Source organism: Ailuropoda melanoleuca, chromosome 5 (genome assembly GCF_002007445.2).
Source record: "Ailuropoda melanoleuca isolate Jingjing chromosome 5, ASM200744v2, whole genome shotgun sequence".
Lineage (NCBI taxonomy): Eukaryota > Metazoa > Chordata > Mammalia > Carnivora > Ursidae > Ailuropoda > Ailuropoda melanoleuca.
The window spans coordinates 57,539,365-57,551,137 of record NC_048222.1 but is presented as its reverse complement, the minus strand read 5'-3'; the positions used below and the strand labels follow the sequence as shown (position 1 = coordinate 57,551,137).

At 35.6% G+C, this 11,773-nt stretch overlaps 1 protein-coding gene across 4 annotated transcripts in view; it reads right to left on the bottom strand.

The window, feature by feature from the left end:
* MYEF2 (myelin expression factor 2) overlaps positions 1-11,773 on the bottom strand; it is a 38,424-nt gene that overhangs the window by 9,522 nt on the left and 17,129 nt on the right. Inside the window, exons 10-16 of one of the 4 annotated variants that reach the window (XM_034661015.1) lie at positions 9,802-9,903; positions 8,035-8,085; positions 7,665-7,733; positions 7,326-7,424; positions 6,967-7,029; positions 5,034-5,242; positions 4,904-4,955 (exon numbers count right to left, since the gene is read on the bottom strand). In XM_034661015.1, coding sequence (XP_034516906.1) covers positions 4,904-4,955; positions 5,034-5,242; positions 6,967-7,029; positions 7,326-7,424; positions 7,665-7,733; positions 8,035-8,085; positions 9,802-9,903 — 645 coding nt within the window. The remainder of the gene's footprint in view (positions 1-4,903; positions 4,956-5,033; positions 5,243-6,966; positions 7,030-7,325; positions 7,425-7,664; positions 7,734-8,034; positions 8,086-9,801; positions 9,904-11,773) is intronic. The other 3 variants (XM_034661017.1, XM_034661016.1, XM_034661018.1) reach the window with 3 other exon arrangements.

Below are 11,773 nucleotides of genomic sequence, written 5' to 3'. Positions count from 1 at the left end.
CTGAGTGCTTTCTTATCTACAACATCCTGGACTACTTTTCTACTTCTTTTTCACCCATTTCCCATCCCACCATTACTGTATTTTTTTAAACCAACTGCTGGTCAACTACTCACCCACTCAATACTAATTAAATGGTCCAAGTTAATAAAAGTCATAGTAAGCCAAAACCATGATCTTGTAACCCAAGCTAGGCAGCCTTTAACTGTTTCTAGAACAGACTAATCCCCAGAAAAAATTATATTATCATGATTAAAGCAGATCCAAATAATATATAACCTACAACTGGTTAAAACAAAATAAAAAACACAGAAATCACATTTTCGAATAAACAACATAAAATGAAACTTTAAAAAGCTTTAAAGATAGATGAAGAGCAATTTCCAGAGTCCTCTTAATATCTCGAACGCTGGAACCTGAAAAAAGGAAGTTTCGTCAAGGAAGCATACCTTGGTAAATGGCAGCACTGTACAATGATTCCAAAGGGGACCGCAGAGAATTTTCAAGGGCTTTTAAAGTTAGAGGTTCTTCCTTATGCTACTTTTACCTTTTATAAAAACTTAGGGCTTTTCTCAACATAAGCATCCCATCATAGGTTTATTAGCAATAATACTCAAGCAAGAAACCTTCAAAACTTCAAAGGAAAATATGTAATTATCTCATGTCTCAATCTTTCAAGAGAGAGACATGTTTCTCTCTTTTTCTTGTCTCTCTCAATTTAGGAATCAACACTCAGACCCCCAAGTTCCTGAACTCACAATGATCTCGCAGCATTTCAATCTGACAAGGTCTCTCAGCCAAGATGCTTCAACATGCTTACAGTTTGGACACTCACACTATAGAAAATGGCCTAGAGATACTTGTGTTTCATGGTTAGACTGTCCAAAAATCCCCACTAGGCATAGAACCAGAAAGAGGTGCATGTTTTCTAAGTTTCTTCTTAATCCCATAAAAACACCGACTGAGATAATTTACTTTTCTAAAGATAAATAATTTAGAAGAAAAAAATTTAGTTTCAAAAAATTAAAATCAGATCTCCTTGGCTATTTTTACACGCTCTTGAGGACTTTCTTAAATGACTTAAATATCTACTGATCTTGTATGATTCCATGAAAAACAAAAACAGAACTGCTATTTTAACAACGGTATAGGACAAAATAGTATGCAATGAGAAATCAGTACCACAGAATAATCAAACATATTGCTGTTACATGTACTAGTTATAAAACTGACTTATCCTAGAGTGAAACAAAACTTTTCACTTTATTTAATCCAGCCTATTATCTTGGGTATGTTTTGGGAAATGCTGATATAAAAGCATAACTAAAAATACACCAAATTAAAAGCACGAATAAACGTTCCAATAAAATCTACTACCAAAGTGAAGCTGTAACAAAGAAACAAGAGAAAAAAGCAAAATCAAATATTCTACAAGAAGCCATAATTATGATATAAGGGACAAAAAGCTTTAGTGCTTCTTTACCAACAAAAGAAAGTGACTCTATCAATGAATGCTCTTTGTATATTATTTTTAATGTTACTGCATTATTTTTTACTATTAAATTATCCCAGAGTTAAAGTCCACCAGTCACTCTTGGAGCAGTATGTGCTTTAGTAAATAAAATCGACCACAAGTCCCTACTTTCCATCCGGTTAACAAGCACGGAAATGTGTGAAACAAAGTTGTATTTGTTTATTTGGTTAATAGGAAGAATAATTAAATGGGCTTTCCTTGCACTGCAGTTCTAAAATGTTATGGTCCTGCATCATACTGAGCCAGAAGGTCAAAGTACAGCGAGAGTGGACAGTAAATATGGGAGCAAGTTTGAAAGACTATATATATATTTGACCCCATCAGCACAACTTAAACTAATGTGGGGTCCAATTCTGAATCAGTTTATTTATACTCAGTCTTCTTAAAAATGCAGGTCACTGAGGGATTACATAGGGTAGGATAAAATAAGATCCGTTTTTCCTACAGTCACTTGTTTCTCATCTTGTTACATATTTGGGGATATTTGAACACATTTTCCCCTCCATTATAAAAGCTGAGGAAGGCAGTATAACCTAAAATACACGTTCTAGGGCCTTTGGATTTGCCCGATCAAGGACAGTTAACCACTACGGATGGTCCCAACTTATAATGGCTCTACTTACAATTTTTTTGACATCCTGATGATGCAAAAGCGATACACAGTACTTTGCATTTTGAATTCTGATCTTTTGCCAAGCCAGTAATATGTGATATGATACTCATGATACCGGGCAGAAGACACCTTATTATAAAATAAGCTTTGTGTTAGAGGACTTTGCCCAACTGTAGGCTAATGTTAAGTGTTCTGAGCACGTTTAAGGTAGGCTAGGCGAGGCTCTGATGTTCAGTAGGTTAAGCACAGCCCCATCCTAAGTCAAGGAAGATCTGTATAGACCTTTCATAAGCAGAGGGCTTGCCGGTGAGCCACTTACGGGCAGATATTGTCCAGGGAAGATGCCTGGAGTACCACCAGACTCTTATTAAGAAGCAACCAGGAGTATACACTTACTCACTTTGGGCTCAAGGAGTAAAATAAACAACAACAAAAACCTGCCTTTTACTGTGAAAGAGGTCATTACTGACTTCCAGCAGGTTAAAAAGAAACTTCCCATATTAACAAAGAAAAAACTTTCTAAGATTTGAAAATATATAAAGGGACGTGGCAGAAAAATGGATGGTTCAGTTCATACAAACCAGATAATTTCCATAGCTGTCAATACCTGAACACTTAATTCTTTATTACATAAATTATTTTCTTTCCCATCAAAGCAGTTCAAGGTTAAAAACAGGAAGATGGTAGGGAATTGTTTAAATATGGTATTACTTTAATATAAATTAAAAGTCAAAAGCTTTTACAATAGAATAAAAATCATTACTCTCATACTGTAGACTGATCAAAAAAAGGGACATAAGAGAGCAAAAATAGCAAAGGAAAGAATAATAACCATTTTATCAGCTAAAATGCTGTACACATTTTTTTAAGTGTAGATTTGGAGACTATTTTTTTCCTTTCAGAAATTATTTTTGAGTTGCTGATGTCCTATCAAAACAATGCCACTCCATCAATAAGCCCACCAAAAGACCTCAAGTTTGCGGCAAGCCTTGCTCATGTCTGACCTCAAAAAGAAATATGCCGACATGTGATAAAAGCCAACTCAGTATTGGTCACATTTTCATTAATGTCATTTGTTTGCCCCACTTTGTCCTTTATCTCAGTTCTACTGTTAAAAATAATGTCATGTATCACATTTGGAGATTTTGTTTCCTACTGAAATGTAACAGGTCATCTACACCTGCTGCCACCGCTCATCTGACACATCTCACTAAGGCCCTAATACGTTCACTCCTCCGCAGTCTGCGATTCAGGGCCAAATGCTGCTTCCTCATTCTGGTAGATGTTCTCACTCCTACCAGCGTTACCAACGCTGCAAAACTGTTACAATTCTGCTCTCTCTTAGCTCTACCTGTTTAGTAGTTAACTCATTTTCAGCAACTTTTTTACAATAAAAAATGTATTAAGTTTCTCTTCTTTGAATAAAATATAAATGAAATATTAAAAAAAAAAGATCAACAAAAAGGAGTCAAAAAGAACCTCCTAGACAGATTCATGCTATACGTTCTTTGAGAGCAGGAGGGATAATATCTTTCTTTGTTCACATTTCTAATTCTTAGACAAGCAGACTGCCAAATACAGTATTTGTAGATTTATTCAATGAGTAAATAACTGAATAAATGAGTAAGATCTGCTCAGAGTGCTTAACTCACTCATAAACACTTAATAAACTCTTACTATATGTACCAAGGCAATGAAAAATGTTAGAATAAAGATGACAGTTCTTGCCTCAAGAGCCTCCATCTAGGACGGAAGAAAACATGTGAGCAGATTATTACGAGGGTCGGGTATAAAGTACTATGAGAACACAGCAGATGATAGCCACGTGATCACTTTGGTCAGAAGTGATCACTACCACTTTATGATAGTAGCCAAAGGCTACTTTTGTGGGAGAATACTGAAGTTATTCCCCTTGTGATCCCAAAGAATTAAAGATATATTCCAAATACTCCTAACTTTCCATCAACTCTCAGAAACTGAATGTCCCTTTTCATCACTATATGCCACCTCTATAGCTTACCATTGTGTTTACAGTCTCTGGGATACCATGCAACAGCAGAAAAGTACTGACAGGAAATCTGTTATGTTGTTCCACTCACGCTAATTCTCTCATCAAGAAAAACACCCTCTTTTAAAGTAATAAAACCACCTAATCTTCTACAGACCTAATGACCACAGTAAGGTTGTACAGACAGCTTCAGCACAGCCAAGAATAGTTTATAAAAGGGCTAGAAGGGCCACCAGAATGTACCTGTCTAAGGAATTCCATGCAGTGGACTCTATGCTATCAGCTAAGTTTCCTGTGTCGTACAGGCAACAGAGTGTGCAGAATGGGTCTCATCTAATAACTCCACGCCACTTGGATGACAGCATTTTGGGGTCAGGTTGACAATGCACTGCACTACATTACAAACAAGGATATAAATATACCCTTCATTATTATTTCCCACAGGAAAAAAGTCTTTTTAAACGCAAACGATGATGTATTAACCTTTTAAAGATCAGGTAATAAAACAAGCCCTTACTTTATCCACAGAAGACAATGACAGGCTCCACTCTGAATCTTATAATTTAGTAGTAATTTGCACTGCTCTGTCAGAGGACAGCAGGGTAATTTATTTGAAGCGTAATTGGACCTGTCGTACTATCCAGGAACAAACATCTGGACAGGTGAGGTCTAAACACAGCGTTTAAAAATTTATAATCAAATTTTCCTCCATAATCAATATTAACATGTCTGCAGTCATTAGCATACTTACCACACTGACTGAATTTCTCTTTTAGTTTCTGCCAAGTCAAGTCAAAAGGCAGCTAGAATGAAAAAAGGTATTAGTAACAGATATACAAAGAAAAAAAAAATTTAAGTATCCTTTACATTTAGTTGCTTACATTTCTGACAAATATCTGGTTGCCTTTGGAGCCTATTCTGTCTCTTATTCCGCTTCCCATTGGACCAGATAGAAATCCTCGATCCATATCGATGCTCCTTTCCAGTATAGCTCCTATACCTGGTCCCATTCTATCAAAGCTGGAGCTCATCCGGTCCAGTCCCATCCCCATTCCTCCAGTCACACTGTTCATGCCACCCATGCCACCACCTGGATTTCAAGAAAGGAAGGGGGGGGATTTGGGAATTTGGGTGTTGTTTTAAAGATGGAAGAAAAAGGAGAAAGTAGAGGTAAAAGAGGAGGGAATCATTTTTGAGAAAGAAAGGGAGAGAAAAATTAATTCATTTATATAATTAGATCATATATAAACATAAAATCATTTTCATATACACAATAGAACAACCTTCCAAGAAACAGAATTTAGTTTGATATACATTCAGTTAAATGTCAATGACTAACTGAATCTTCTCATTCTAGCCACTACATAAATCATACATATATACTTCTATAAAATTATATTCTGATCATAAAATATATCACATAAGTTATATAAATTCTCTACCAATTATTTGATCCATTAATGTTACAGTAGTTATCATTTTTCTTTAATAACACCATGTTTGATAAATGCTAGAACAAAGATACATGAAGTGAATTCAAATTATTACAACTCCAACACATTAACTGTTGGTCTCATCAAACTCTCCCACATAATATTTTCACCTCAGTATCTTCTGTTTTACATGCACTTTCTCTTTCATATCAATTCAATTTTCAATAACTGCAGAAAAACCTAACTTCTAATCTCAATATTACAAAGAACTTAAGGAGATAACAAAAAATGGAATCACATGCCTTTGGCTAGAGCTTCAGAATTTAACTCACAGCTCATACCCAATTCATTCTTATAAACTGAGTCCCCTTTAATTAATTCCAATCCTATTCATTCTCAAAACTTATTCTTTTTTCTCATGGTGAATATCCCCATACATAAAAATTCTAAAAATTAACATTACCTTCAAATTGACTTTCATGAATAACAAATATAAAGTTAGGGAAACAGAAGTATAAATGCTGAGGTGAAAAAGGAAAGTAGGTAAGACTGATGGGAAAATGACCAAGGCTAAAAAAATGATGAAAGGGAATGAGAAGCAAGGTACAATGGAAGTAAATATCTTTAGCTGACAGGATTTTAGAAAAGTTCAAGTGGGCTGAATTTCCTATTTGTGAGAGTTCAATCAATTAAAGGAAGTCAGTAAAGTATGGAGAGCTCATGGAGACATGGATCAGTAAGCAACAGAGATCAAAAACTGAGCCATGTCTTAAGACTTAATATAAGGTCTCAATCAAATGTGGTAATGGAAACAGATGGAAGACACGGGGCATTCCTTGGTGTTGCAACTACTCTTGATTCTGTTACAGGAAAAGTTTAAGAGGAGAGGAAATAAGCATCTGTTTCAACCTTAGCCCTCAACCTCAGGAGGTCTCTAGAGGTGTTATAACTGGGGCGATTCACATGCATCTACCAAAAGACACAAGATGTTCACAGATGAAATAAGATCGTCACCAACAGCAGTTGTTGACAACACGTAAGGAAACAAAGTTGGTGCTAAAGCAAAAGTTGCTCCTGACATGTGATCATAGAAATCTCCAGATCCCTTAGTCGGAATGGAGCTTCATGGATTAGCCGACAGTTAACACATACTCTGGTGTTAGTTTAGAAATGTCAAAGAAGTAAAATTCAAAGTTAGTTTAGAAATTTCAAACAGTGATAAAACAGAAAAGCTCAGTAAGTATCTAAATTTCTCTAAATTATGACAAGACATATTAACACATAAGAACAAAGTATTACTATACTACAATAACTACTCTTGCAAAGTCTTTTGCAAGCACTCAAATATTACTGAATAAATTCCAGTAAAATTTAAACCTACTTATTCCAGATCCTACTGGACCCATGTTAGAAGCTCCTATTCTTCCTGCAATCATTGCACTGCCTAAACAAGGATGGAAAGATAATATACTAATTAATTTGAATAATCATATTTTAAAATTCCCAAGGTACTATGCTCTCAGATGTACAGTAAACAAAAAATATGTCTTCTAGAAATAGGGTTCAAATACGTAATATACTGAAGAAGCAAGCAAGTACATTAAAATTCCCAAAATGTTTTTCATCAAGTAATAAATTATGTGAAACATTATAAATTTCCAATTGTTCACAAAAAAAGGGAAACAGACTTCGAAAAATATGATCTGCAAAAAGAAAGGAGAAATATGCAGCCAGCCCTACCAAGTCTACCAAAGGAATCTCCAAAGCCTCGATTTATTCCAATATCACCACGTCCAAAATCTCTCTCCATGCTACTAGTCATCGCACCGCGGTATAGCTCTGAAAAGATTATGCAACAAATTAACCCTTTTTCAAGTGCATCAGTACATGGTAATCCATTTAGGAAAATTTTGAAACTAAACTGAAAAGACAGCAAGTCACAAATACAAAAAAGTCCACGATTTTCCAACTTACCTCACATGCCATATAATATCCCCAGTCCCATCCTGCCTGTCCCTATTCCCTATGCCCATATGCCCTCCGAAGACATCTACGGTACCCATTCCTACATTTACCTACCTCCCATTCGGCCAACTCCTCCAAATCCTCCCATGCTATTCATTGCTTCCAGACCACCAAACCCAATTCCTATGGAATAAAGATTAATTTTGAGATTTGACTGTCACAGTTATATAGCTGAAAGGTACATTTTGTAAATCTTAAGTCTCATCAGTAAGCTCTTCATCCACCCTACCTTGTCCAGGGGCTTCTTAACACATCAATTTCCATATCCCTTAAGTATGTACCAGGCTCAATTTCTGCTAGCAGCCTTTAGGTGTGAGCCAGCAATAAACCATGACTTCTTTTTTTTCCTTGGAATTCTCAACACAGCTTCTAATTTACTAAAAATGGTGACGGGTACATACAAAAAACAAATGCTTATACATACCTCCTCCAATTCTATTCATTCCTCCAAAACCTGGACCATCCATTCCCATACCTCAAATAAAATACATAGTATGTACGTTCAGTCAATCTTATTTTTATGACTAAAGAATGACACAACGCAATACAGCAAGAGACACCACTGGTCTAGTCATGATGGAACACTTCTAGAGAAGCAGCGGGGCACAGGTGGCAAGTGTGCTATGACACATCAGCTGTCTAATCAAAAGGCTTCTATAAGTATTTATTGAATGCGAAAACAAAATTCACTGGTCACACTCATATTCAAGCAGAGAATATCTAGGACTAGGTAATCGTTCACTTTTTTTTTTCCCCAACACACACACACACACACACACACACACACACACACACACACACACATCACCACAGCAGATTTAGAGACCAAGCCAAAAGGAAGGACTCCTTACATGGCAGCTAAAGGAGCAGTAAACAACTAAGAATAAAAAAAGCATGTGTTTAAGGACGGTGGCGGGCCTAAGAGTAAGGGACAAAGTTTCTATCTATTTGGGTCAGAATGATCACCGTAGCTACCCTCATAATTTAAAAGTTTAGCTATAGCATCTCAGCAAAAACAGAAATGTGATAGCATTTATTAGTCCATCAATTAAGACACAGTTCTCGATGTCTGGTCTGGGGTCCAATAAGCCAAAACTATTCCATTCATTACATAATATTAAGATATTATTTGACTGTTTTACTTTCATTCTCTCATGAATATGAGTTGTAATTTTCCAGAAACTACACGATGTATGATACTTAACAAACTAAGATAGAACAGCATGGCTGTCTTGTATCAAACCAAACATTAAAGGATGTACAAAAAGGTAAAACAATGCCACTCTTCTCACTAATTTTTTTGTATTGGAAAATACAATTTAGTTTCTTAAGAATTATATTTATGTTAACATGAGTTTATTATTGTTATCTTAAATAAATACATAAGTAGTTTTAAATTTCTAAATTTTAATTTCTAGGGGCGCCTGGGTGGCACAGCGGTTAAGCGTCTGCCTTCAGCTCAGGGCGTGATCCCGGTGTTATGGGATCGAGCCCCACGTCAGGCTCTTCCGCTATGAGCCTGCTACTTCCTCTCCCACTCCCCCTGCTTGTGTTCCCTCTCTCGCTGGCTGTCTATATCTCTGTCAAATAAATAAATAAAATCTTTAAAAAAAAAAAAATAAATAAATAAATAAATAAATTTTAATTTCTAATACAGTAAATACTGACAAATGTAACTACATAAACGAAAGCACTTTGGGATGCTCGACAAATTTTAAGAGAGTAAAAGGGTTCTGAAACCACAAAGTTTAAAAACTAATCTTCGAAGACAAACTGTAAATTAGTCCAGGTAAAAAACCAAACAGCTCTCTGAAAAGCTATCTTCCCAGCTATACATAAAAATTTAACCTGCTTATGATAGGGTAGCATTTCAGCCATATACATTAGTATATCCATGATACACAAGGCACTACATTTAAATATTCTCCTTCTGCCTTACAGACATTTTAAAATCCAAAGTGCTAAAAAGGCTAGCTACAACAAAGGTGGCCTCACAGGAACCTGCCTGATCTTTGCTCACCATCTTCCCTGTTCTCTGCTCTCAAGGTTTCATTCTATTTTCAGACTGAATTACATCCTAAATGCTCAACTTAAAAGAGTCCTTTGAACATTATTACAAACTAGTAAACATAAACTTTGTAATCTAGCAAATGTACCATTTAAAAAGAAATAAGAATGTGAGAATACTCACCACTTGGACCTAAATTTCCCATTACACCACCTATGTTCAACTGGCTGGCACTAATAGGCTGTCCACCTGGACCAAGTCCCATTCCAATGCCTCCAAGACCGCCTAAAACATAAATAAGAATATTACTAACCCATATATAAATAACTAACAGGCACTAAATAAATTTTTTAAAGCTAGATGCCTGTAGTAATATTTCCAAAATCTTGCAAATTTGCAAATAAGAGCACTGGTTATTGTTTTCATCAAAATGCAGCAGACTGAAGCCCCACTATAATACCATTTGTAAATGGGAAGTGTTTTATGAAGCAGGACCATCTTATATCCTAGGTTCAAAGCATACTGAAAAGGACTAATGAAATACCAAGAGGATTTTGAATAATATTATATACCTTATAAATGGTATACATATCTGAAAATGAGAACCTTGCTCAAATTTGTAGACCCACTTAAAATAGAAGAATTACTTTTAAGATGCTTTAAATCAAACTAAAAAGTCAACAACAATGAAAACATAATATTGAATAAAATAAATGTCACATTACCTGGCTTTGTCTATGACATTTTCTTTTTTTAAGATTTTATTCATTTGACAGAGAGAGAGAGAGATTGAGAGAGAGAGAGAGAGAGGAAGCACAAGCAGGGGGAGCAGGAGAGGGAGAAGCAGGCTCCCCGCTGAGCAAGGAGGCCAACGTGGAGCTCCATCCCAGGACCCCCGGATCATGATCTGAGCCGAAGGCAGACACTCGACCAACTAAGCCACCCAGGTGCCCCTGTCCATGACATATTTATTGACGTTTATATGGCACCTTAAGTGTTTTCACATCTATTTTCCATAGAGAAGGAAACTTTTGAGACCTTAAGTTACTTGTATAATCCCATTTAGCTATGTGATTAAGCTAGAACTAGAATTTAAGTTTTCTGTCTCTAAATTCAGTATTCCTTTTAGTACCTCTCTTAAAATAAACTAATTAAATTTGCTGAAAACAGACTTTAAGAAGTTAATCTGATGATCATAAATACTTAACATTTGAGCGGGAACTATTTTATTCTACTAAATTTGAGTATGGCTTTAAAGTTCTTGATAGTGAATGTAGCAATTAAGTGGTAGGGGCTGAGAAAACGATATACCATATATAATTTTTAAAAAATAAAGTACAGAAGCATATTGTGTTAAGTTGGAAAGATTAATGTGATCTAGTAAAAGAATTATCTTTTTTTGGCTCAGTTTCTAAAGATGGTCTAACTGAAAGCAATAGCACATTTGACTATCAGCAATGCTCATGTCTACACCTAAATCTCATATTTTCATCTCTGACATCATTCTTCATTAAAAGGAACCAGGACACCTTGAAACTAGGCCACTTCCATGTCTCTGGAACAAAAAAAAACAAAAACAAAAAAAAACCCAACTTCCCAAATCTGGGAAATCATGCTTTTATGAAAAGCAAAAGTATCAGCAGCATAGGAAATGAGAAGGCTCCCGCTTGACAAGTTACAATATTTTGAGCAAAAGAAGAGAAGTGAAAAATGAGGGCATTAATATGATTAACTAGAACAGCAAATGGATTCTGTCAAAGTCTATGAATTCATATTAGAAGAGTATATAAAAACATAAATCTCAAAAAGAACAGATATAGAAGTCCGAATACAACAGAGGATTTTTTTTTCTCTAAATAAACAGAAGAGTACTAATAGTAGCAAAGTAAACCAGCAGCCCCTGCTGTTAAAGAGCCCCTGCAGAAAGTCAGGCAGGATCCTGAAAGATGGTAAGTAGTAAGTGATAAGGTAAATTTGGGTGAGGCAGGAAAAGACTGCCCTATAAAGAGAGAAAAGGCAATATTCAAAGTCACAAGCTGAGAATTTTCCAGACTTTACTTAAAAAAACCCTGAATTCTCATATTGTGAAAGCCCAGTAAAAATTCATACCCACACTATAGAAAACTGCATACCAAAGATAAATATCTTAAAATCA